This window comes from Oncorhynchus gorbuscha, linkage group LG02 (assembly GCF_021184085.1).
Source record: "Oncorhynchus gorbuscha isolate QuinsamMale2020 ecotype Even-year linkage group LG02, OgorEven_v1.0, whole genome shotgun sequence".
Lineage (NCBI taxonomy): Eukaryota > Metazoa > Chordata > Actinopteri > Salmoniformes > Salmonidae > Oncorhynchus > Oncorhynchus gorbuscha.
The window spans coordinates 93151438-93179414 of NC_060174.1; the positions used below are offsets into that span (position 1 = coordinate 93151438).

Below are 27977 nucleotides of genomic sequence, written 5' to 3' on the forward strand. Positions count from 1 at the left end.
CAAGGTTGAATGTGTATTTATTTGTTTGTATTTCTTTTTTCTTCCAACAATTGTTCTTACCAACTGTTTCAACTTCAAAGTGTTAATTCCTCAAGGGTTACTACAATCTCTTTATGGTCAGCCGTTATTGTCTGTGACAAATCTTGAATCACTGCATGTGCCCACTTTAAAACAAACTGAAGTAATCTGAAGGCCATCAAACTTATTTATTTCAAGTCAGAAACTCAAACTGTACTATCATGTATTCAAATTGACATTGTCGAATCAAATACCGTTATGCAAATACCTCATTTATTCGTTTGCCGTAACGTGATTAGGGTTCTAACTAAGTCGGGAGATAACCACAAGTCACTGTGATGACCGTAATCACCCTCATCTCTGCCACACATTGTGTGTGACGGAGTTGACATGTGTAGTGGTCACTGGGACTGGTCGGCACAGCCCTCCATGGGGCTGACAGTGGTGGCCTCGTCATTGCTGCTGTCCACCTCTTGCTCCATGACGCTCTCCTCGTCCAGCCGCTGGCTGGTGTAGTTGCTGATCTCCAGGAAGCCGCTGGGCTCCACCACCACATTGGACTGGCTGGAGTCTGGCATGATAGAGTACCGAGGGATCACCTGGGGAGGGGAGTAAACGGATGTTATTTAGCTTTTATTGTCTATAGATGTTAAAAGCTTAGATGACTGTTGTCCTATAATAAGCAATGTTTAAGAGATGTTAATCATATGGCTCAGAATATGTAATTAGTAAGGCTTTGCTATGCTATAACATACATCTTTGAAATCACAGAAATGTACCTCAATGACGTCCAGGTCTTCTTTGCCCTTGGCCACTAGGCCCTGGATGCGGCTAAACTGGCTGTGCTGGGGCTTGGAGTGGGATGAGTGGTGCAGGGAGGCCCCCGAGCTGCTGATGACCGGGCCTGAGCCCCCCAACACACCTAAATCTCCCCCTGCCCCCACACCCTTCCCGTAGGGGTTGCAGTCGCTGGACGAGTCAACCACCATTGGCTCGGCGCTAGGGTCGATCTCCGCTTCCATCATGGAAATCTTGAGAATGTCCGAAACGGAGGGCTTCTCGCCGCCGGACGGGCCCGAGCTGCTGGGCTCGGCGGGGACCAGCTTTGCTGTGGCCTCGCCACTGCTGGACACGGGTGGGGACTGGTGGCAGCTGCTACCGCCGAAGGTGATCTTGGTGATGCTGGCGCCCTGGGTGATGATTGGCGGCTATGTCGGGGGAGAGAGGGGAAAAATGGATTTGGTTGGAACTATAGAAATTAATAGAACAGACATTGCAATTCAAGTCAATGTTCTGTAATATGTAGACCAGCGGCCATATTGAATGTACCCATGAAGGTTAGTCAAATTGCCATGGTCTGAAAGGGCTTCCCCCTTCCATTTCTATGGTTGGAACTAGTGTAGGGCATGGGGAAACTCATGCCCCCTTTTGAATGAAAAACAATGGTAATTTATTTTCAGGTTGTCATAAGTGAAGGTTTTGTCAGGCTTCCTGCGCTACTGTACAAGCAACACTGATCTGATGGGAATTTGTGGCATGGTGCCCAGAGCTTTGTCTTATCTTATTGATCTTAAAAGGCCCATCAAGGGACAAGTGCTGTGAATCAGGACAAGATTTACATGTATGGAATGTGCACTCGGTGTAAATGCTTTTAAATGTTTAAGTCAAAATCCATGTAGAGGGCAAATAAATGAATTTCTATTCTAAAGCATTATGGCACAATGCATCTGACAGTTGATGATTCACTGTGTCAACCTGATCTGTCCCGGACCAATAAATAAAATAGTCACTGAGGCCTGGAGGTCCATCAGAGAGGGATGGTGCTCACCAGGCTTGTGGAAGGGGTCTTGTCTGCACCAACCGGGTGGTGGGCCTGCAGGGGTGGCGGCTGGGACAGCTGTGTGTGGATGGGCCTGTGGTGGGAGGTGGGTGCCTGCTGCAGCTTGGGGAGCTGGGGGGTGAGGGAGGGTGGCTTTGTAGGGGTGCCCAGGCCCACCAGCTGGGGGGATCCCGAGGCAGAGGAGGGCCTCTCCTTCAGGCTCTGCCCTGGAGCCTGGGGCTTGGGCTGGTACTGCTCTTGGAGCTGGGGTGGCTTCTTCACCAAGGTGGAGGAAGGCTGGCTCATCTGGGGCTTGCTGTGTAGCTGTGGGGGCTGGGTGGAATGGGGCATGGGCTGGGTGGAGTGGGGCATGTGTCTGCCCTGCTCCGACTGGGGCTCAGAGTGTGACTGGCTTTGGGGTTGGGGGAGTGTGTGGTGCTGAGGGGCAGGGGCTGCCGCGAGTTGGATGGAACGGTAGAACAGGCCCGTCTGGGGGTCCAGGGTGTCCCCTTCTAGTTCACCCTCCTCCATCACCATCTCCTCCGCCTGCTTACTGTGGATAAGCTGGCCCTCCGATGCCTGGAATGACATTATACGATCCTTAACAATAGTGGTATGTATATATGGAAATACAGGTAACTGCTAAAAATAAAGGAAACACCAACAAAGTTTATTAATAGGGTGTTGGGCGACCATGATCCAGAACAGCTTCTATGCACCTTGGCATAGATTCTACAAGTGTCTGGAACTCTACGCAACACCATTCTTCCTCAATTTCGTGTTTTGTTGATGGTGGTGGAAAACGCTATCTCAGGCGCCACTCCAGAATCTCCTATAAGTGTTCAATTGGCTTGATATCTGGTGACAGACGGCCATGGAATACGGTTTATAACAATTTCATGCTCATCAAACAATTCAGTGACCACTAGTGCCCTGTGGATGGGGGTATTGTCATCCTATGGAGACAAAATAATGGCCTGCCCAGCATTTTAATACATGGCCCTAAGCATGATGGGATGTTAATTGCTTAATTAACTCACACTATACCTGTGTGGAAGCACCTGCATTCAACACTATTTGTATCCCTCATGTTTCCATTATTTTGGCAGTTACCTGAATATTGGTGCATATTGATACAGTTGAAGTTGGACGTTTACATACACTTAGGTTAGTCATTAAAACTCGTTTTTCAACCACTCCACAAATGTCTTGTTAACAAACTATAGTTTTGGCAAGTCGGTTAGGACATCTACTTTGTTCAGCAATTTTTTCCAACAATTGTTTACAGACAGATTCACTGTATCAATTCCAGTGGGTCAGAAGTTTACATACACTAAGTTGACTGCCTTAAACAGCTTGGAACATACCAGAAAATGATGCCATGGCTTTAGAAGCGATAGGCTAACTGACATCATTTGAGTCAATTGGAGGTGTACCTGTGGATGTATTTCAAGGCCTACCTTCAAACTCAGTGGCTCTTTGCTTGACATCATGGGAAAAATCAAAAGAAATCAGCCAAGACCCCGGAAAATAAATTGTAGACCTCCACAACTCTGGTTCATCCTTGGGAGCAATTTCCAAATGCCTGAAGGTATCATGTTCATCTGTACAAACAATAGTACGCAAGTATAAACACCATGGGAACCTGCAGCCATCATACCGCTCAGGAAGGAGACGCCTTCTGTCTCCTAGAGATGAATATACTTTGGTGCGAAAAGTGCAAATCAATCCCAGAGCAACAGCAAAAGATCTTGTGAAGATGCTTGTGAAGATGCTGAAGGAAACAGGTACCAAGGTATCTATATCCACAGTAAAATGAGTCCTATATTGACATAACTTGAAAGGCCGCTCAGCAAGGAAGAAGCCACTGGTCCAAAACCACCATAAAAAAAGACAGATTATGGTTTGCAACTGCACATGGGGACAAAGATCGTACTTTTGGGGGAAATGTCCTCTGGTCTGATGAAACAAAAATAGAACTGTTTGGCCATAATGACCATCGCTATGTTTGGAGGAAAAACGGAGAGGATTGCAAGCTGAAGAACACCATCCCAATCGTGAAGCACCGGGGTGGCAGCATCATGTTGTGGGGGTGCTTTGCTGCAGGAGGGTCTGGTGCACTTCACAAAATAGATGGCATCATGAGGGGGGAAATTATGTGGATATATTGAAGCAACATCTCAAGAGTGGCCATCACAAAGCACTGACCTCAATCCTATAGACAATTTGTGGGCAGAACTGAAAAAGTGTGTGCGAGCAAGGAGGCAGGCAAATCTGACCCAGTTACACAAGCTCTGTCAGGAGGAATGGGCCAAAATTCACCCAACTTATTGTGGGAAGCTTGTGTGGAAGGCTACCCGAAACGTTTGACCCAAGTTAAACAATTTAAAGGCAATGCTAGCAAATACTACACATTCTGACCCACTGGGAATGTGATGAAAGAAATAAAAGCTGAAATAAAATCACTCTACTATTATTCTGATATTTCACATTCAACATTCACAGTCAGTTAGGATCACCACTTTATTTTAAGAATGTACACTTACCTAATGAACAGTGAGATCCTATGCCAGTGAGATAATGCAGTATAACATGCACTATATGATTTAATAAAACATTGGAAAAGAAGAATACAAAGACAAACATGTATTTTGTTAGTAGCTTGTTAGTAGCTACTTTCTTGTCTCATCGCTACAACTCCCGAACGGGCTCGGGAGAGACGAAGGTTGAAAGTCATGCGTCCTCCGATACACAACCCAACCTAGCCGCACTGCTTCTTAACACAGCGCGTATCCAACCCAGCCGCACCAATGTTCAGCATTGTGTCGGAGGAAACACCATGCAACGTTGGTTAGCGTGCACTGCGCCCGGCCCACCACAGGAGTCGCTGGTGCGCGATGAGACAAGGATATCCCTACTGGCCAAACCCTCCCTAACCCGGACGACGCTTGGCCAATTGTGCGTCGCCCCACGTACCTCCCGGTTGCATCCGGTTACAAATGCCGCTGCAGTACAGCGCCCTTAACCACTGCGCCACCCGGGAGGCCTCATGTATGTGATTTTTAAGTTCATAGTAGTATATTAACTTAAAAATCACATACATGAGGCCTCCCGGGTGGTGCAGCGGCAGTTGTGCCACCAGAGACTCTGGGTTCGCGCCCAGACTCTGTCGTAACCGGACGCAAACGTGGGGCGACGCACAATTGGCCTAGCGTAGGCGTTTGTCTCACCAGTTGGACAATGCGTGTGACGGTGACCGCAGAGGAAGTTGGGATGGACTTGACCACCATGGGGGTGTGACCTGTGCTCTGTGAGGACGCCGCCAGTTGCTGGCTAGCGGACATGACCATGTCGCCTCCAGAGGATGGTCCGGCCCGGCTGGCTTTAACTGCACAAAGAGAGATCATCATAAGTTAGGTTCCCATCCAATTGGCAACAGAGTTTGCATGTGAATATTCTAAAATCCACTTAATAACAATGTGCACATTTTCCCACCAGGGGGGTTATTCCATTAAATTGACTTGTTGCAGATAAAAGGCACGTGCACTCCAGCCAACAGATACAGTAGCACTGTTGGCTAGAGAGCACGTATAGCCTACATGATGAGATCATTATGGACACAATTATTTTTATTTGTCAAACGCAAGCATCAATCATGTCACCAGAATAAGACCCTCAATATTTATTGGAAAGGAGAATCAAAAGAATCACCTTGCACTTTCACCGCCCCCTGAAGTTCATCATAACTTGTTTAATCTGTAGCCTAATAAACTGCATGTTTTCCCGACGAGCTGGGAGGACCACACATGTCATCGGGTGACTCCTAGTTTAATTCAATAAGGGTTATTTGATCAATATTTGTGAATAAAAAAAATAGTTTCCACCATTTATCGCATAATTAATTTTCCTGACACAAAAATATCCCACCTTGTCTATTGTATTTTGTTTTGCCTGTAATTAAAATGTTTTTTTTCTGACATACTTTACTCGCATAAAAAGGTTGGATGGAAACCTTGTTTTTAACATGGAATTGCTCTCAATTACTCGGAACGGCATTATTTCGAGACATTCTTTAGTGAGTACAGCTAAGTATAGAACAGCCTGCTGTTTTTCACTTTGCTTATTTCTGTGTGGTTAAGGGCTACAATTGTGTGTAAACCCCTGAATACATGAGTAGGAAAGTGTATAATTTTCCATCCAAGTTGTAATATCATTAAGGGGTGACGAAATATGATATACACTACCAGTCAAAAGTTTGGACACACCTACCCATTAAAGGGTTTTTCTTTATGTTTAATATGTTCTACATTGTAAAATAATAGTGAAGGCATCAAAACTATGAAATAACACATATGGAATTAAGTAGCAACCAAAAAAAAGTGTTCTTCGAAGTTGCCACTCTTTGCCTTGATGAGAGCTTTGCATTCTCTCAACTAGCTTCAACTGGAATGCTTTTCCAACAGTTTTGAAGGAGTTCCCACATATGCTGAGCACTTGTTGGCTGCTTGTCCTTCACTCTGCGGTCCAACTCATCCCAAACCATCTCAATTGGGTTAAGGTCGAGGGATTGTGGAGGCCAGGTCATCTGATGCAGCACTCCATCACTTTCCTTCTTTGTCAAATAGCCCTTACACAGCCTGGAGGTGGGTTGGGTCATTGTCCTGTTGAAAAAAAAAATGATAGTGGGACTAAGCCCAAACCAGATTGGATGGTGTATTGCTGCAGAATGCTGCGGCCAAAGGACAGATTTCCACTAGTCTAATGTCCATTGCTCATGTTTCTTGGCCCAAGCAAGTCTCTTCTTCTATTGGTGTCCTTTAGTAGTGGTTTCTTTGCAGCAATTCAACCACGAAGGCCTGATTCACGAAGGCCTGATTCAAACAGTCTCCTCTGAACAGTTGATGTTGAGATGTGTCTGTTACTTGAAATCTGAAGCAATTTCTGAGGCTGGTAACTCTAATGAACGTATCCTCTGCAGCAGAGGTTACTCTGGGTCTTCCTTTCCTGTGGTGGTCCTCATGAGAGTCAGTTTCATCATAGCGCTTGATGGTTTTTGCGACTGCACTTGAAGAAAATGTCAAAGTTCTTCATGTCTTAAAGTAATGATGGACTGTCATTTGTCTTTGCTTATTTGAGCTGTTCTTGCCATATGGACTTGGTCTTTTAGGGCTATCTTCTATAAACCAGCCCTACCTTATCGACTCAAAACGCATTGAGGATGAAATAAATACCACCAATGTACTTTTAACAAGGCACACCTGTTAACTGAAATGCATTCCAGGTGACTACCTCATGAAGCTGGTTGAAGGAATGCCCAGGTGTGTCCAAACTTTTGACTGGTACTGTACATCAATGTATTTCACAATGAAACAGTATGAAAAGAAAGTGAACATCATATCACTTTGGGAATCATTTTAGGTGTCCTCCTAAAGTGATGACAATACAGTGTAATATGACAATTGATCAAATCTGAGAAACTAAAAAGTAAGACAGATTATAGTGTCTTGGCTGTGTGTAATGCCCAAGTAGAAATGTTTCAGTGAGCTCGCTTCCCAAATAGCACCCTATCCCTTATATAGTGCACTACCTTTGAACAGGGCTGGACCTCAGTGAAAAGTAGTGCATGATATAGAGAATAGGGTGCCATTTGGGAGGCAACCCGAGTGGTCAGTTCATGTACCAGCAGTGATGTATTCAGTGGACGGTTCAGTCTCTACAGTGGATGTCCCAGGGGAGACTAGATCCTGCTGCTTCTTGTCCTGGGCCATCTGAAAGGGCACAGCCATCTGGCTCAGGTCTATGGTGTGCTGCCTGGGCTTCGCCTCACCCTTGTCCTTCACTGTAAAGGCAACAGAGACTGTCACTATCAGTCATCTAATAAACAACTACTCCATTTATATTTGGAAAGACGCGGGACGACAAAGTACCGTCACTTACATGAGAATTAGAGTTCAGAGCAGTCTGACCCCAACAACAAACACTTTTACATCCAAATCTCCCAGAATCAGGTTCCAGAGAGTCCAGTTACTTGACCTGTGATCAGGCTGTGTTTGAGTGCGCCACAGGCCCATTAATTGCACCGGTAAGAAATTGTGTGTTTGTATATGTGGAAAAACGGAGGTGTCAGAAGCTGGGCTTTCTTCTCAAGTCGTTTGTATTAAACATTGGGGGCTGCAGTGTCAGGATATTCGCACAGCACCTGACACACCTAATTCAACTAATCGTGGTGTACAAATTTAATATCTATATTATTTGAGTCAGGTCTGGTACAAAACCCTGCCACTATAGCAAGGACTAGATAGGTGCAATATGGCGATGGCTCCATCTCGTTTCTATCTGCAAGCACTAAAAGGGGGATGTTTTTGTATATCAGGCATCAGTCACACTCAACTTAGTCACGCTCAATAGCAAGCAAAAAACAGCCTTTTACAAGAAGTCAGTGAAAGGTCCACAGCAGTAAAGATTACAAAAGGGGAAGTGGTTTGGATAACCCCCAGAGTTCTTCCACTGACTTCTGGGATAGAATCCCAGCCATAATAACAAGCACTATTAACAGGTGACTAGCCTTGTTGCCAGGAAGATTACTCCATTTCTGAATTTAAATGGAATTGACCCCAACCCTGGTAAGTGGTATGATAGTTGTCATGGTGACGGTGGTCAGTCTGTTAGTCACCTGTGGTTTGCTGCAGCTCCAGCAGGGCCTTAATGGTTGAGGTGGCCGACTGGGTCACGTTCCCCGTAGACACGTCCTGGTAGATGATTGTGGGGCCGGACTCCACCGACACTTCATGCTGCTCAGCCCACTCCTGCCCTCTGGAGGAGATGATGTGCACTACGGGCTGGGAGTCTGACCGGTGACAACAACCAAAACAAGTCATATGGAATTGTGCGGGTTCCCTTTAGATTCCAGTCGATGTAGGAATTAAATTGGACATGGCATTCAAGTAAAAGGGAATTGAAATAATTATATTATGCGAGTGGAGCCATTTACCATTTGAAAGTGAAGGGAATTGAACTTAGCTGGATACTTGTGAGAATATACACTTTACACTTTCATACTACAGATGAGGTAGTCAATAGCTGTGTGAGACTACAATACACAGTTTTAACTTGAGTGTATTTTTTGTTCTCGTAGTTAGGCTGCAGGCTATATCATGTACTTCTTGCTGTTATGTGGAGTGCCACGACGTACCGTGACTGCTGCTGTTGGAGCCGTCGGCGGGCTGAAAGCTGCCCTCGGCGATGCCACCGGACTCATCCTTCAGCGCCCCCTCCTGTGCGTCAGCCACCCTGGACGCCTGCTGCAGTGTTTCGCTCACCAGCTGCCTGGTCTGCTCGCTCAACACTGCAGTCTGGAAGATGGGCTTAGGCTTGATCAGCACCTGGACACGAACCAATGTTTAAAAAACGTTATATTCAATATTACAAACCTAGAAGAGCTCAGTGAATGGCACTAGAGAAATAGTTTTTGTTGCTCCATAAAGTACAGCACAGCTGAGACCAATGTCAAGTGTCCTGGTGGTCCTTTTTTTACATCATACATATAATTAATGTGCCTATTTAAAGCGGTATGGTCTTGCAATCCTAAAGTTACACTGACCTGATGCATTGGTAATTCAGGACAGAAGTTAAAATATACAGTGCATTCAGAAACCTTCCTTTATTCCACATTGTTACATTACAGCCCTATCCTGTGTATGTGTGTATATATATATATATATATATATATACATACACACACACACACATACACAATAACCCATAAGACAAAGCAAAAGTTTTTTTTTTATATATATATATATTTTTTATTGTAATTTTACCTCTCTTTTCCTCCCCAATTTTGTGATATCCAATTGGTAGTTATGATCTTGTCTCATCGCTGCAACTCCCCCAACGTGCTCGAGAGAGAGAGAGAGGCGAAGGTCGAGTCATGCATCCTCCGAAATATGGCCTGCCAAGCCGCGCTACCTCTTAACACCTGCTCGCTTAACCCGGAAACCAGACGCACTAATGTGTCGGAGGAAACACCGTTCAACTGACGACTGCGCCACTCCGGAGGCCACGAAAACAGGTTAAGAGATTTTAGCAAATTTGCTAAATAAAAACAGAAACAACTTTAGGTACATAAATATTCAGACCCTTTGCTATGAGACTCGAAATTGAGCTCAGGTGCATCTTGTATCCATTGCTCATGCTTGATGTGTTTCTACAACTTGATTGGAGTCCACCTGTGGTAAATTAAATGTATACATTTGCAAAAATGTCTAAATACCTGTGTTTGCTTTTTCATTATGTGGTATTGCATGTAGATTGACGAGGATTTTTTATATATTTTTAAATCCATTTTAAGTTAAGGCTGTTACATAACAAAATGTGGAAAAAGTCAAGGGGTCTGAATACTTTCCCGAAAGAACTGTATCCAAGACAAAGAGCTTTTAGTACTCGTTGAGTGGCTGAGACGCTCCGGGGTGAAGTTTCCCCAGAGTACAGACAGCTCTCGGATCAGCTTCCCCAAACCTAAGCATTAGAGGGGTAAAGGCAAAACTGACCCAAGAGCCAGCGTCTAAGGGCAACTTCACCCTACATAGACAGCGTTGGACTGTTACTGACCTGGGTCTTGCCCTGCTGGCCGTACACTATTTTGGTGGGGATGATCTTGGTGGTGGTGTTGGGCTGCACCCCTGAGCCCATGCCTTTCGGCTGGGTCACGATCATCTTGGTGATGGGTCTGGAGGCTGTGATGATGGCTGGCTTGGACCCTGGCACACCCTGCAGGGTCTTTTCGCCCTATGGCACAGAGGCATTCATATTTTGGTTCTGTAACCAATGGCACCCTATTCCCTATATAGTGCATTATTTTGACCAGAGTTTAAGATTCATGTACTAATTGTAAGTCACTATGAATTAAGAGCATCTGCTAAATGACAACTGAAAACATAAACATGTAAATGCATAACATGGAGCTGAAAGCAATAGACTGATCAGACAAAGGCTAAACTAGAACTATCAAAAAACTTTAAAATACGTTTTGGGGTCAATACATTTGAACACTTCTGAAATAATTACTTAGAATCTAGATAGATTTTATTTAACATAAAAAATGTCTTAATTAAAACGGTTTCATTTATAATAACAATCATGTTGAACTGACCCCTGCATTCAACAGTGTGGTGACCACATTCTTGCCAGGCAGGCCCTGGATGGTCGTTGCTTTGCCAGTGGTTTTTTGCACCACAATAACATTGGGTTTGGACGTCATAGGAATGGTAGTTATCTTAGTTGTTGTACCTGCAATGGAGGGGGAAAGAACATCCAAAGGTTTGCCAAAACACAACATTTGAAGTCACTATAATTGGACAACTAGATGTTCAGTCAAAATTGGTAACATTAGGGTTGCAAAAGTTAGGTAATTTTGCTAATCTATGTAAACTTTAATAAATGTATACTGGAGTAACTACATAGCCCTTCAAATTAGTGGATTCTCCCATGTCAGCCACACAGCCATGTAATCGCCATAGACAAACAGCGGCAGTAAAATGTCCCGTACTGAATTAGCTCAGTGACTTTCAACGTGGCCCCATCATTGGATGCCACCTTTCCAACAAATTAATTGTAAAATTTCTGCCCTGCTCGAGCTGTCCCGGTCAACTGTAAGTGCTGTTACTGTGAAGTGGATACATCTAGGAGCAACAACGGCTCAGCCGAAGTGGCAGGCCACACAAGCTCACAGAACGGGACCGCTAAGTGCTGAAGAGAGTAGTGCGTAAAAATAGTCTATCCTCGGTTGCAACACTCACTACCGAGTTCCAAACTGCCTCTAGAAGCAACATCAGCACAATAACTGATTGTCAGGAGCTTGACAAAAATGGTTTTCCATGCCCGAGCAGCCGCACACAAGCCTAAGATCACCATGCGCAATGCCAAGCATCGGCCAGAGTGGTGTAAAGTTTGCCTCCATTGGACTCTGGATCAGTGGAAAGGCGTTCTCTGGAGTGATGAATCACACTTCACCATCTGGCACTGCGACAAACTAATCTGGGTATGAGGTATGCCAAGAGAATGCTACCTGCCCGAATGCGAGGATGAATAATGGTCTGGGGCTGTTTTCATGCAACGGGTTAGACCTGTTCGTTCCAGTGAAGGGAAATCTTAAAACTACAGCATACAATGACATTCTAGACGATTCTGTGCTTCCAACTTTGTAGCAACAGTTTGGAGAAGGCCCTTTCCTATTTGAACATGACAATTTAGATTGGTGTGGTAGCACTTTATTGGCCTGCAGAGCCCTAACCTGATTTGGAACGCCGACTGCGAGCCAGGCCGAAATGCCTGACCTCAGTAATGCTCGTGGCTGAATGGAAGCAAGTCCCTGCAGTCATGTTCCAACATCTAGTGGAACGCCTTTAGAAGTGTAGAGGCTGTTATAGCAGCAAAGGGGGAGGGACCAACTCCATTTAATGCCCATGATTTTAGAATGAGATGTTCAACAAGCACATGTCCACAAACCTATGGCCATGTATAGTGTGAGAGAGATATATACACTGCTCAAAAAAATAAAGGGAACACTTAAACAACACAATGTAACTCCAAGTCAATCACACTTCTGTGAAATCAAACTGTCCACTTAGGAAGCAACACTGATTGACAATACATTTCACATGCTGTTGTGCAAATGGACTAGACAACAGGTGGAAATTATAGGCAATTAGCAAGACACCCCCAATAAAGGAGTGGTTCTGCAGGTGGTGACCACAGACCACTTCTCAGTTCCTATGCTTCCTGGCTGATGTTTTGGTCACTTTTGAATGCTGGCGGTTCTTTCACTCTAGTGGTAGCATGAGACGGAGTCTACAACCCACACAAGTGGCTCAGGTAGTGCAGCTCATCCAGGATGGCACATCAATGCGAGCTGTGGGAAGAAGGTTCTGTCTGTCAGCGTAGTGTCCAGAGCATGGAGGCGCTACCAGGAGACAGGCCAATACATCAGGAGACCTGGAGGAGGCCGTAGGAGGGCAACAACCCAGCAGGGCCGCTACCTCCGCCTTTGTGCAATGAGGAGCAGGAGGAGCACTGCCAGAGCCCTGCAAAATGACCTCCAGCAGGCCACAAATGTGCATGTGCATGTGTCTGCTCAAACAGTCAGAAACAGACTCCATGAGGGTGGTAATGAGGGCCCGACATCCACAGGTGGGGGTTGTGCTTATAGCCCAACACAGTGCAGGACATTTGGCATTTGCCACACCAAGATTGGCAAATTTGCCACTGGCGCCCTGTGCTCTTCACAGATGAAAGCAGGTTCACACTGAGCCCATGTGACAGACGTGACAGAGTCTGGAGACGCCGTGGAGAACGGTCTGCCCCCTGCAACATCCTCCAGCATGACCGGTTTGGCGGTGGGTCAGTTATGGTGTGGGGTGGCATTTCTTTGGGGGGCCGCACAGCCCTCCATGTGCTCGCCAGAGGTAGCCCGACTGCCATTAGGTACCGAGATGAGATCCTCAGACCCCTTGTGAGATCATATGCTGGTGCGGTTGGCCCTGGGTTCCTCCTAATGCAAGACAATGCTAGACTTTATGTGGCTGGAGTGTGTCAGCAGTTCCTGCAAGTGGAAGGCATTGATGCTATGGACTGGCCCGCCCGTTCCCCAGACCTGAATCCAATTGAGCACATCACGTCTCGCTCCATCCACCAACGCCACGTTGCACCACAGACTGTCCAGGAGTAGGCAGATGCTTTAGTTCAGGTCTGGGAGGAGATCCCTCAGGAGACCATCCGCCACCTCATCAGGAGCATGCCCAGGCATTGTAGGGAGGTCATACAGGCACGTGGAGGCCACACACCATACTGAGCCTCATTTTGACTTGTTTTAAGGACATTACATCAAAGTTGGATCAGCCTGTAGTGTGGTATTCCACTTTAATTTTGAGTGTGACTCCAAATCCAGACCTCCATGGGTTGATACATTTTTATTTCCATTGATAAAGTGTGATTTTGTTGCCAGCACATTCAACTATGTAAAGAAAAGTATTTAATGAGAATATTTCATTCATTCAGATCTAGGATGTGTTATTTTAGTGTTCCCTTTATTTTTTTGAGCAGAGTATATACACATACACACACACACACACACACACACACACACACAAAACATTTGGACACACCTATTCATTCAAAGGTTTGTTTTTATTTGTACTATTCTACATTGAAGAATAATAGTAAAGACATCAAAACTATGAAATAACACATGGAATCATGTCATAAACCCCCCAAAAAAGGGTTAAATAAATTGTGACAAGGTAGAGGTGGTATACAGAAGATTGGGCTATTTGGTAAAAGACCAAGTCCATATTATGGCAAGAACAGCTCAAATATGCAAAGAAAAGGACATTCCATCATTACTTTAATTTAAGACATGAAGCTCAGACAATACAGAACATTTCAAGAACTTTGAAAGTTTCTTCAAGTGCAGTCGCAAAAAACATCAAGAGCTATGGTGTAACTGGCCCTCATGATGACCGCCACAGGAAAGGAAGACCCAGAGTTACCTCTGCTGCAGAGGATAAGTTCATTAGAGTTATCAGTCTCAGACATTTCAGCTCAAATAAATGCTTCACAGAATTCAAGTAATAGACATCTCAGCATCAACTGTTCAGAGGAGACTTCGTGAGTCAGGCCTTCATGGTTGAATTGCTGCAAAGAAACTGCTACTAAAGGACACCAATAAGAAAAAGATACTTGCTTGGGTCAAGAAACACGAGCAACAGACATTTGACCGGTGGAAATCTGTCCTTTGGTCTGATGAGTCCAAATTCAATTTTTGGTTCCAACTGCAGTGCCTTTGTAAGATGCAGAGTAGGGTGAACGGATGATCTCCACATGTGTGGTTCCCACTGTGAAGCATTGAGGTGGTGGTGTTTTGCTGGTGACATTGTCTTTGATTTATTTAGAATTCAAGTCACACTTAACCAACATGGCTACACCATCCCAACCGGTTTGCGCTTAGTGGGACTATCATTTGTTTTTCAACAGGACAATGCCCAAAAACACACCTCCATGCTGTGTAAGGGCTATTTGACCAAGAAGGAGCGTGATGGAGTGCTGCATCAGATGACCTGACCTCCACAATCACCCGATCTCAACCCAATTGAGATGGTTTGGGATTACTTGGACCGCAGAGTGAAGGAAAAGTAGCCAACAAGTGCTCAGCATACGTGGGAACTCCTTAAAGACTGTTGGAAAAGCATTCCTCGTGAAGCTGGTTGAGAGAATGTCAAGAGTGTGCTAAAGTGTCATCAGGGCAAAGGGTGGCAACTTTGAAGAAACTAAAATATATTTTGATTTGTTTAACACTTTTTTGGTTACTACATGATTACATGTGTTATTTCATAGTTTTGATGTCTTAACTATTATTCTACAATGTATAAAATAGTAAAAATAAAGAAAAACCCTGGAATTAATAGGTGTCTAAACTATTGACTGGTACTGTACTTAAGTATCAAAAGTAAATGTCATTTCTATAATATACTTATTAAGTATGAAAAGTATAAATTATTTCACATTCTTATATTAAGCAAACCAGATGGCACCATTTTCTTAAAAATAAATAAATGAATGAATAGCCAGGGGCACACTCGGGCATCATTTACAAATGAAGCATGTGTGTTTATTTAGTCTGCCACAGAGGCAGTAGGGATGACCAGGATGTTCTCTTGAGAAGTGTGTGAATTGGACCATTTTCCTGTCCTGCTAATCATTCAAAATATAATTAGTAATTTTGGGTGTGAGGGAAAATGTTTGGAGTAAAAAGTACATTATTTTCTTTAGGAATGTAGTTTAGTAAAAGTAAAAAAAATATAAATAGTAAAGTACAGATAACCCAAAAAAACACTTTAGTACTTTACACCATTGTATATATTCATATACATTTTTATATCAGTGTCCATGTCATCTATGAGTTTCTTGAAGAAGGACAATATGGTTTAGGAGAAAATAGCCTAATAATAAAAACAAAAGAACAATATTGAATCAAGAATGAAATCTGGCCTCCCGGGTGGCGCAGTGGTCTAGGGCACCAGAGACACTGGGTTCGCGCCCAGGCTCTGTCGCAGCCGGCCGTGACCGGAAGGTCCGTGGGGCGACGCACAATTGGCCTAGCGTCGTCCGGGTTAGGGAGGGTTTGGCCAGTAGGGATATCCTTGTCTCATCGCACACTAGCAACTTCTGTGCACGCTAACCAGGTCGCCAGGTGCACGGTGTTTCCTCCGACACATTGGTGCGGCTGGCTTCCAGGTTGGATGCGCGCTGTGTTAAGAAGCAGTGCGGCTTGGTTGGATTGTGTTTCGGAGGACGCATGGCTTTCGACCTTCGTCTCTCCCGAGCCCGTACGGGAGTTGTAGAGATGAGACAAGATAGTAACTACTAACTATTGGATACCACGAAATTGGGGAGAAAAGGGGGTAAAAAAAAATTTAAAAAGGAAAAATCATGAAATCTGCAATTTACTCTGCAACGCTTCCAACTATTGACTTATTTCACAACTTCCACTAGTTCAGCCCCAAGTATTTACCTCAAATTTAATCCAGACAGAAACCTTCATATTAAACAGCAACAGCACTAAGTTGATAGGTTATACTGAGGATGTTTGACAGCTTTGTGATTCTATTTTTCACATGAATTTTTTTTATTTATTATCAGCGATATATATTTTACATGTTACATCAATTATTTGAAATCATTTAAAAGTATCCAAATCTCCAGTAGTTAACTGGTAAATATAAACATCACTGGTAAATACCCCCCGAAACCCTAGTAACACTACAGAACTTTCAAACTCACCAGACACAATGTTGCTGCTGATGATCTTGCCGCCTAGTGTGGCTAGAGACTTGGGGACCACCGTGATTATGCTGCCGCTGGTGGTCTTGACGTAGGTGGCACCACTGGTTGACGTCGCCATCCTGGCGCCAATGGAGGGACTCACAGTGGGCCTTGAGTATGTGGCCTGGGTGCCTGCACAAAATCAATGTTTTTCCTCAACGGGGCTTTGCTAAGTATTTCTTCATATCAATATCTAGTTTCATGTCAGTTTCATGCCACATGCACAAGTACAGTGAAATGCCTTTCTTGCAAACTCAAAATCCAACAATGCAATAAATCTATAACAATGTATTACTAGAAAAAAAGCAAATGAGAGATAAGAAATACACTAAGTAAGTAAAATAGAATAAAGGATTAAAACAGATGATCCAAACCAGTGCAGACATCTACTGTCCTTGTGTATTATTTACATGTTTGGACGACAGTTGTCTGTTTTGTGAGTTTACTGTTGGTGCATTTACACTGAGGATTTACCTTGGTATTTTACCAAACAGTCTCAGACTTGTGTGTTTCCACCCCCACAGCCTGGCTCCTGGGACTCACTGGGCCATGGCCTCGGTGAACCTGCTCTAACCTGGGACCAAGAAAGCCACTGGGGCTTTTCTGGCAGCATTTACATAATGGCTAACTGAACATGGGTTTACGCCATCAATGGTTAAGATATCCTCACAAAGCAACTGTTTTGATTATGCAGAGGTTGTTGATTTTGTTCTTCACAAGTCCTCACTGTCAGCCTTAGCTTTGGAAACACTGTTTACCTAGTAAAACATCAGTGTGTATACACTAGTGTAACAATTGTGTTACAGTCAAAAAGCAGTATGTGAGAAGGCACACCTGTGGGCTGGGACACCAACTTGGTGGTCATGATGGCCCCGTTGCTACTGACAACCATGATGGGGGAGGAACTGCTGCTGGACATGCCTACAGAGGAGGGCTTGGGCAGGATCTTACTGGGCTGCATCTGCTGGGTGATGATTTTGACACCTACAGGTACAATTAGACAAATCATTAGTTAAATACATGATTAAGACTTTCTGTACTCTTGCATACTCAGGGTAGAGTACTGACACCAGTAGAGTTGGGTATCACGCCCTGTACTCACCTGACTCCTGCTTAATCTGGATGGTGGGTTTGGAGCCGGGGAGAGTGGTAGAGGACTGGGCCTGGCCCATGACGCCGGCCCCCATGGGGGAGCCCTGCTGCAGCTGCTTGGGTGACTGTTGGTGCTGCTTGGGGAACTGGGCCAGAATCTGGGTTGGAGAGCCCACCATGGTCTTAGGAGAGGGGAGCCTGGCGGAGGCCACTTTCATGCCCGTCGACGAGCCACCTGGCACAGGGAGAGGACAAGCAATAGTGGCCAGTTTCAAAGACCAATCAGATACACACAATTCAGTACAATTCCTGTTTCAATAAAATTTTGTATACATGAAAGGTCTTAGTTGCTAGAACAAGACAATCTTTGTCTAAATTGGGCGAAGGCCGGTAATAAATCCTGAGTAAACAAACTATTTGAAAACACTGCAGGAAGTGGGACATTCAAACCTACCCTGCGCTATTGTTGACATGACCACAGACGGGCTGGAAGAAACCATGGTGGTCACAGCGACTGTGTTTGGGGCTGAGGAGGGACTGGAGCTGGCCGGAATTAACACTGTCTGCTTCTGGTTGGCCGAGGTCAGCATGGAGGTGGACACCAACTTGGACATGGCCGCCGCGTAGTTGTGTGAGTGAGACTTGGACAGGATGTTGGGAACGAAGTTGGAGCTTGGAGAGGTCGTCACAATGATCACCTGACAAAACATACATTATACAGTAAATTACACAGCCACTTACAATTAAGTTCTTATACACAATCACTTACAATCAAGTTTTCAAACAGTATGCAATCACTTACGATCATTCAAACATATCCATACATTCCTATATTATCTGGCTCACACCTCACTATATTGACTCTTTGCCTATAGAACAAGAGGATTTATACTGAACAATGGTAAGTTCTGTCCTGCTCACCTTCTGCGTGGTGGTGTTAGTGGTCTGGGTGGTGGGCTTTGTAAAGGTGATCTTGACGGGGGACATGTGCGGTGGCAGGGAGTTTGCGATGCTCTGCATGATGTTGCTCATCTTGGGGCTGCCGCTCACCGGCACAGTGATGGTCTTGGACATGGGCGGGGTCACCTTGGCCACTTCCTTCAGCACCACAGGGGAGGAGCTTGAGGAGTTAGTCCGCCTCCGCTTACGCGGCTTCTCATCCTCATCCGAGCAGCTCACGCCTGGGGGAGCGAGAGAAACATACAGACGGAGACAAAGAATGCAGCAATACATTGACAGACTTCAGGTTCTGTTTAGTGAGTGTCGCGTCGGAGACTCCTTAACCAATGCAAAATTCTTAAATAAACACTTTAATCTCTGTTCTGACACTCACTTTTCACATAGACGGTGCTCCCGCTGGGCAGCACCACCATGTTTGAAGCGGGGCTGGCCGGACGGGGGGATTTCACCATGGCTGCTGCACTGCCACTGGGCGCCGTGGCACTGGTGGACGTGGTGCTTGTGTAGGAGTAGCAAACAACCACTGCAAACAAATAACAACCATAATTCATATAAAAAGACACTATAAGAAGACATAAGTGATTAATCATGTAACGTCTTCCTCCCTCTTCAGTTGATGTTGCAGGTAGAAAGTTACTACTGACAGGGCCAGATGACGTAAAATAGAGTCTAAGCTACAACATATGCTAATATTTTGAAATGTCTGATTTTACACAATTGACTTCAGGTAAAAATTAAAAAAATAAATAAATCTAGAAATGATAAAATAGTTTGACAACCCTGTTTGTAAGCTTTTAAATGATATCAAATCTCAATAGTTTATATCTTCCAGTGATGAATACATGTATGTCTCATGGAATGGTGGGGGCATGTAAAATATGTCAAGTTTGAGCAGTTTGGGCAAATACATATGGAAGGTTCAGTTCAAATCAAAAGAGGTGCTGTCAAAAAGTGATTGAATTCAAATGGATTAACCCTCAGGCTAAGATTAGGAGCAAGGTAATGTGATCCTAGATCTGTGGTTAAGAGCAATTTCCACCTTGAGCTGTCTGATCTTACCTTCTTTATTTCCTGTTTCGGCAGGCAGCAGAAGCGAAGAGTTCTGATTGGCTGTGGCGCTGGCCACTGCGTTGGCCGTCACAGTGAAGGCAGTCTGGGGGACCAGTCTGGGCATCAGCGGGACCAGCCGACGCCCCTCAATGGACCACTCTGAGGAGCTGTTGGGACCTGACATGCTTGACAAGACAGATACAATTGTCATCAAACCAAAGTTCATTTGTCACGTGAGCCGAATACAACAGCTGTGGACCTTACCGTGAAATGCTTACTTACAGGCTCTAACCAATAGTGCAAAAAAGGTATTAGGTGAACAATAGGTAAGTAAAGAAATAAAAACAACAGTAAAAAGACAGGCTATATACAGTAGCGAGGCTACATACAGACACTGGTTAGTCAGGCTGATTGAGGTAGTATGTACATATGGTTAAAGTGACTATGCATATATGATAAACAGAGAGTAGCAGCAGCATAAAAGAGGGGTTGGCGGGTCGGACACAATGCAGATAGCCCGGTTAGCCAATGTGCTGGAGCACTGGTCGGTCGGCCAAATTGAGGTAGTATGTACATGAATGTATAGTTAAAGTGACTATGCATATAGGATAAACAGAGAGTAGCAGTAGCGTAAAAAAAAATGGGTTGGGGGGGACACACACAATGCAAATAGTCTGGGTAGCCATTTGATAACCTGTTCAGGAATCTTATGGTTTGGGAGTAAAAACTGTTGAGAAGCCTTTTTGTCCTAGACTTGGCACTCCGGTACCTCTTGCCATGCGGTAGTAGAGAGAACAGCCTATGACGGGGGTGGCTGGGGTCTGACCATTTTTAGGGCCGTCCTCTGACACCGCCTGGTGTAGAGGTCCTGGATGGCAGGCAGCTTAGCCCCAGTGATGTACTGGGCCGTACGCACTACCCTCTATAGTGCCTTGCATGTAAGAGGCTGAGCAATTACCGTAACAGGCAGTGATGCAACTAGTCAGGATGCTCTCGATGTTGTAGCTGTAGAACCTTTTGAGGATCTCAGGACCCATGCCAAATCATTTTCGTTTCCTGAGGGGGAATAGGCTTTGTCGTGCCCTCTTCACGACTGTCTTCGCGTGTTTGGACCATTTAATTTGTTGGTGATGTGGACACGGGGAATGGGGGTGTGCTCGGTCCTCCTTTTCCTGTAGTCCACAATCATATCCTTAGTCTTGGTTACGTTGAGGGATAGGTTATTATTCTGGCACCACCCGGCCAGGTCTCTGACCTCCTCCCTATAGGCTGTCTCGCTGTTGTCGGTGATCAGGCCTACCACTGTTGTGTGTCATCTGCAAACTTAATGATGGCGTTGGAGTCGTTCCTGGCCATGCAGTCGTGGTAAACAGGGAGTACAGGAGGGGACTGAGCAAGCACCCCTGGGGAGCTCTAGTGTTGAAGATCATCGTGGCAGATGTGTTGCTACCTACCCTCACCACCTGGGGGTGGCCAGTCAGGAATTCCAGGATCCAGTTGCAGAGGGAGGTGTTTTGTCTCAGGATCCTTAGTTTAGTCATGAGCTTTCAGGATACTATGGTGTTGAACGCTGAGCTATAGTCAATGAATAGCATTCTCACATAAGTGTTCCTTTTGTCCAGGTTGGAAAGGGCAGTGTGGAGTGAAATAGAGATTGCATCATCTGTGGATTTGTTTGGGCGGTATGCAAATTGGAGTGAGTCTAGGGTTTCTGGGATAATGGTGTTGATGTGAGCCATTACCAACCTTTCAAAGCACTTCATGACTAGACTTGAGTGCTACGGGTCTGTAGTCATTTAAGCAGGTTGCCTTCGTGTTCTTGGGCACAGGGACTATGGTGGTCTGCTTGAAACATGTTGGTATTACAAACTCAATCAGGGACATGTTGAAAATTTCAGTGAAGACACCTGCCAGTTGGTCAGCACATGCCCGGAGCACACGTCCTGGTAATCCGTCTGGCCCCGCAGCCTCGTGTATGTTGACCTGTTTAAAGGTCTTGCTCACGTCGGCTACGGAGAACGTGTTCACACAGTCGTCCGGAACAGCTGATGCATGCCTCAGTGTTGCTTGCCTCAAAACGAGCATAGAGGTGATTTAGCTTGTCTGGTAGGCTCGTGACACTGGGCAGCTCTCGGCTGTGCTTCCCTTTGTAGTCTGTAATAGTTTGCAAGCGATGCCACATAAGACGAGCGTCTGAGCCGGTGTAGTATGATTCAATCTTAGCCCTGTATTGACACTTTGCTTGTTTGATGGTTCGTCGCAGGGAATAGCAGGAATTCTTGTAAACTTCCGGGTTAGAGTCCCGCAGCTTGAAAGCGGCAGCTCTACCCTTCAGCTCAGTGCGAATGTTGCCTGTAATCCATGGCATCTGGTTGGGGTATGTACATACAGTTACTGTGGGGACGACGTCCTCGATGCACTTACTGATAAAGTCAGTGACTGATGTGGTGTACTCCTCATGGTAAAGATATGATAAATTGAGGGGCTGAAGCGTGTACTAGTATGTAGTAGTTGGTCATAATGTGTATGTAGTTTTAGTACTGACCACCTTAAGAGGGTAACTTGACTTACTGATAGGCAATGGTGGTAAGGCGCTCATCATTGACTGCCCTACGGACCTCTGCACGATGACGCTCTGTTGAAATGCTGTGGGAGACAACCATACAGTATTAGCAAAGAAAGTATGAGCAATTAAGTCACAAGCCAAGTTTGTTTTTATTAAGAAAAGGGTCCCATATTTCATAGGTTCCTCTAGTGACTTTGCTGGTTTACCTGAGGACTTTAGTGAGTTCTCCAAGGAGATCCTTCTTATCCTTGGTGAGGTCGCCTTGGGCTCGCAAAGCACTGATAACACCAGCATACGCCTCCAGCTCTGTTGAAACAATATGGTTTATCATTAAAAACAACTTTCACTCTGAAATAGCAGTAACATTTGGGGTTCTTTGAAAGTGGCAAATCACTTCATGCATAAGGCAAGCCAGAGAGGCCGGATAAGTTCAAAGGCACTTACCAAGTTTACGGAGGATTCTCTTACACTCATCCCTGCCCAAGTCAAGGAGAGTGGGCCACACCACAGGCATGGTGCAGGCCAGCTGCGGTTTCTCCTGCTGAATCATCAACTAAATTGACAGTGAGCAGAAGAGAGGACATGTCAAATATGTAATCATCTAGATTATCCATGCACTACAATTACTTTATTTGAATTATGAATACGTTTCTCCAACTCTTAGTATCAGGGTACCTTTCATGTACAAAGTAATGGTAGAAGAAGGTCTAGCTAGCTCTGTGTACCAATAAGTCATAATATATCAGAATTGGATAATGCAATATGGTTGTCAGTAATAGAAGTTCCATATCAGAATATGGATATTATTCAACCATAAACAAGCATTGTCAGCAGCTTCCAAATCAGGATTGATACAAGCTAGTTAACTAACCTAAACCACCGGACTATTGTTATTAGTAAGCTTATTCCCAGAGTTGGTACCAATTACGTGTATAAAACCTGGATTACGGATTTTATGTAATGGCCAATGAGAGGCTTTGAAGCCACCTGTCGGCCATATTGGTACTCCTAAGGCGCAGTCCTCCATAATGGAATTCTACAGTACTTCAATGAAATGTTTCAAGGACAGAATTACATGTATTTAAGTATTTATTTGTTGGAGTGGGGACAGTAACAGTATTCTCTAAAAAAATTGCTTTAAGGAGTATATTTTATACATGAATTAAGGTGTCTATAATGGAATATACTTGTCAAAAACAAATGAATAATAAAAGCATTTCTATAGCTTCCAAAATCTTAATTTTTGTATTATTACTATTATTATTATTCAAATCAAAGTTTCTCATGTGCCCCGAATACAACAGGTGTTGGGGGGTGCTATTTTGAAGCTACCGCGCAGCCATTCTGGCGTGAAAAGAGATTATCGTACCAGTGACAATAGACAGCTAGAAGAAACCTTACAGTGAAATGCTTACTTAAAGGCTCTAACCAATAGTGCAACAATGGTATTAGGTGAACAATAGGTAAGTAAAGAAATAAAAACAACAGTAAAACTACAGTGAAAAATTACTGTTTGATGGTTCGTCGCAGGGCATTGCAGGGTTTCTTGTCAGCTTCCAGATTAGAGCGGCAGTGCGGATGTTGCCTATTATCCATGCCTTCTGGTTGGGGTATGTACGTACAGTCACTGTGGAGACGACGTCCTCAATGCACTTATTGATAGAACCAGTGACGTTTAATTTTTATTTTACCTTTATTTAACCAGGCAAGTCAGTTAAGAACACATTCTTATTTTCAATGACGGCCTAGGAACAGGTTAACTGCCTGTTCAGGGGCAGAACGACAGCTCGGGGGTTTGAACTCGCAACCTTCCTGTTACTAGTCCAATGCTCTAACCGCTAGGCTACCCTGCCGCCCCTGATGTGGTGTACTCCTCAATACCATCGGAAGAATCCCGGAACATATTCCAGTCTATGCTAGCAAAACAGTCCTGTAGTTTAGCATCTGCTTCATCTGACCACTTTTTTATAGACCGAGTCACTGGTGCTTCCTGCTTTAATTTTTGCTTGTAAGCAGGAATCAGGAGGATAGAGTTGAGCCGGATTTACCAAATGGAGGGCGAGGGAGATCTTTGTACGTGTGTGTGGAGTACAGGTGATCTAGAATGTTTTCCCCTAGAAAACTGATTAGTAGAACTGATTTAAGTTTACCTGCATTAAAGTCTCCGGCCTTTAGGAGCGCCGCCTCTGGGTGAGTGGTTTCTGGTTTGCTTATTTCCGCACTAAGTGCGGTCTTAGTGCCAGCATCTGTCTGTGGTGGTAAATAAACAGCCACGAAAAGTATAGCTGAGAACTCTCTAGGCAAGTAGTGTGACCTGCAATTTATCACAATATACTGGACGGAAATGGACATCATCCAAGGCTGTGCAGCAAGCAACATCAGCCCTGAGACACCAAGACATTGTGGGGAATATCCAGTATGTAAGAGGAGGCTTTGGCCTGGCAGCAAGCAAACCAACGTTCCATAAGGCAACAACATCTGAACGCAGGAAGCTGGTGGTCGAGGAGGTACGCAGACAGGAGGAGACTGCAAGAAGTGCAAAGGCTGTCTCTCTTGCTAAACAAGGGTAATGGACGCGGTGGGAAGGCCTGGAGAGGAGAAAGATCAACTGGAGTGAGCTTTGGCAAATGGAGGCAAGCAACATCAGCTTCATCATAAGAGCTGTTTATGATGTACTTCCATCACCAAAAAAATCTACATCAATGGTATGGCGAGGACTCGACCTGCCCCCTCTGCCCAGCTCCAGCGACTCTCAGGCATATAATGACAGGTTGCAAGACCAGCCTCTCACAAGGCCGCTACACCTGGAGGCACAATCAGGTCCTCAAGAGCCTGGCTGCAGCACTTGAGACCAAGAGGAGTGCAACCAATTCATTACCTCCAAAAACAAGCAATCCCGTCAAAACAACAACCTTCATCCGGGAGGGACAGAAAAGGCCCAAGTATCCTCCTACGAAGCCAGAAACTGGACACCTAGCCATGGCCCGGGACTGGAAGATGCTTGTCGATATTGGCCAGCAACTATTTTTTCCATCTGAGATTGCTTCTACCAACCTTAGGCCAGACATGGTACTCTGGTCCCCTTCACGAAAGGCTGTGTACATCATAGAGCTCACAGTCTGTTGAAGAGGCCTACGAGCGTAAGAAACTGCGTTACACAGAGTTGGCAGCAGACGCAACTCAGCGTGGCTGGAATTCAAAAGTCTGGCCAGTTGAAGTGGGATGCAGAGGATTCGTGGCTTCTTCCACCATCAGGTTGCTGAAAGAACTTGGAATCCATGGACAGGCTCTGCGGCAGACCGTCAGAGCAGTTTCTCAAGCAGCTGAGAGGCAGCCAGTGGATCTGGATCAAACGGAAGGACCCTTGCTGGGCTATAACTTCATGACCCCCCACCCCCACCCGAGAACCCAATTCAGATCCCTCCAACTTGAGGAGGGCATATGAGGTATGCGGTCAGCTGTTGGGCTGGCTCAGGGAAGAGGACGCCCCTGCCTTGCATAGTCCCGTGGGACATCTTAATTGGGCATGGGACACAAGCTAAGGCTTGATCACCCTTTAGCTGGCCACCTTTGATGAGGGTGTTTTGTGATTAAAGGCCGAAACACACACTGATTCGAAGGCACACTACTGAGGATGTGTCCCAAAATTGACATCTTAACCCAGTCTAAGAAATAAACCTCCCTTGCCACTCTGTCAACATCACGGCAAATCTCATGTGAGTGCATTCCATCTATTGGCACAATGGACAGTTTTTAACATCTCGTCCCGTGTTTTATGATTCTACTTCAGGCGAGCAAAATCGAGAAACTTCCTTAGATTTCGTGCACCGGCTGTTGTTTACAAAAATGAAAAGACCGCCCCCCTCGTCTTACCAGAGTGTGCTGTTCTATCTTGCCGGTGCAGCGTATATACACGTCGCCATTCAGCCACGATTCCGTGAAACATAGGATATTACAGTTTTTGATGTCCCGTTGGTAGGATATTCATGATCGTACATCGTCTAATTATTATGATTTTTCCCCCCAACAGAGGAGCACCAAATGGGACACACTTTTAAGAAGCGATTTTCGTACCAGGTTAGGAGAGCACTAACCCTTTTCCTAACCTCAGTCTCCTAGCCTGCTGCATAAATGATCCTAACCTGGAATGGAAGTGGCGTGAAAAGAGATTATCGTACCAGAATGGCTGCCCGGTAGCTTCAAAATAGCGCCCCCCTAATACATATCATTGGTTGGTACCTGTTGACATCCTTCAGTAAGAGGCTTATATACTCCTTCAATTCTACCGTCCTAATATCATTGACATAGGAAGAAAACGCATTCAGTTGGGTGGCTAAACAGTGACACTAGATAGCTAGAAGAAGCCTACGGGTGCCAAATGACTTACTCTGGTTTGCAAAACCAGCGTTAGCCTGCACAACAACATTAGCGAGGTAACGCGTTAACTACTAAATTGAAAGTTGCATGACACTGAAAATACAACATTACAGCAAATAAATACATATTTGTATAATATCTAACACTAAGATAAACTGTTTGCATAGTTCTAGATACTATCAAGCATTTCAAGTTGTGCAAGCATCCCCCTGGGAGTAAGCTAACGACGTTTGATAGCTAGCTATTCATCTGGTAGCTTTCCCTCAGCCATCTTACCATGCAGTGTTGCAATGTCGTTATGACAGTCCTGATTGAAAGGATCAGTACATTATTACATATTAATCCAACGGAAGTTGCACGCACCAAAATATGAAAAATATGTTTTTCTTTACTGAGGATCCACCTCAGTTCCAAAGACCTTCAATTCCGCCATGATTGAAAAACGCCAAAACACTTGGGCCTGAAATAATGCTGTCCAAAAATAAACCTGGATTGGATTGAAATGAATTTGAAAAGTTAAGATCTAATATTGATAATTTTGGGATCTTAACCCCCTTATTTTTTCACATATGGAATAATCATGAAAAACAATTAAAAATAAACCCAAGAAATATAAATATACCAAGAAACATAAATCCAAATAGGCGGGTTTTCGAACACTTTTTTTCAGGACCCAATGACGTCGCTGTTGACATTCTTTGTGCACGGGTTTTGGTATTGGTCGTCACTAGTTACCACAGTCGCAAGTTATAAATCCCGCCCATTCATGCCATTTCTGTCAAATTTAATTTTTAAACAGTGGTTGTGTTGGAGGAAGGGAGATGCTCAACTCGGCGGAAAAATCTGTTTCCCTCCAGCAGTTGGCGTCAAAGTCAATGAGTATCGAATTTGGTCAACAACAAAAATTAATGGCTTATTTGCTACATGAGGTTTATTTGATCAAATAGGAGTTTCGCAATGCTTAAATTGTTACGAGTGTACTAATATAATGTAACGACCCTGTGTTTATTAGCGCGGATATCGACTCGCAGGAAAAGCTTGCTCGAGCGGCGGACTCGATATCCGCGTTTATAAACCCAGGGTCCTTACACTAAATCCTTTCAAAGAGCGCGTCCTCGCGCTAGCTTGCGAATCTACGTCTTACAGGAACGCGCTCACCGGTCAAGCACACGCACTGTCGTGGATGCAAGGTCCGATCCCACTTCTGACACCAGTGTA

General features: G+C 44.8%; 1 protein-coding gene across 3 annotated transcripts; it reads right to left on the bottom strand.

Moving 5' to 3' along the window:
- Positions 1 to 27936, bottom strand: emsy (EMSY transcriptional repressor, BRCA2 interacting). 3 transcript variants are annotated; one of them, XM_046327486.1, is made up of 20 exons: positions 27918 to 27936; positions 22827 to 22935; positions 22589 to 22688; positions 22388 to 22462; positions 19826 to 20001; positions 19140 to 19289; positions 18728 to 18987; positions 18261 to 18504; positions 17817 to 18041; positions 17549 to 17698; positions 16673 to 16846; positions 10989 to 11125; positions 10448 to 10624; positions 9030 to 9219; positions 8511 to 8684; positions 7518 to 7676; positions 5068 to 5225; positions 1847 to 2416; positions 798 to 1226; positions 1 to 617 (listed from the first exon to the last, which is right to left on the bottom strand). In XM_046327486.1, the coding sequence occupies exons 2-20, from the start codon at positions 22930 to 22932 to the stop codon at positions 420 to 422; spliced, it is 3852 nt and encodes a 1283-aa protein (XP_046183442.1). In that variant the 5' UTR covers positions 22933 to 22935; positions 27918 to 27936; the 3' UTR covers positions 1 to 419. The 3 variants fall into 3 exon arrangements, with proteins under 3 accessions (XP_046183442.1, XP_046183437.1, XP_046183430.1); XM_046327481.1 differs by lacking the exon at positions 27918 to 27936 and adding an exon at positions 27123 to 27348; XM_046327474.1 differs by lacking the exon at positions 27918 to 27936 and adding an exon at positions 27036 to 27348.
- Between the last annotated feature and the right edge of the window lie 41 nt (positions 27937 to 27977).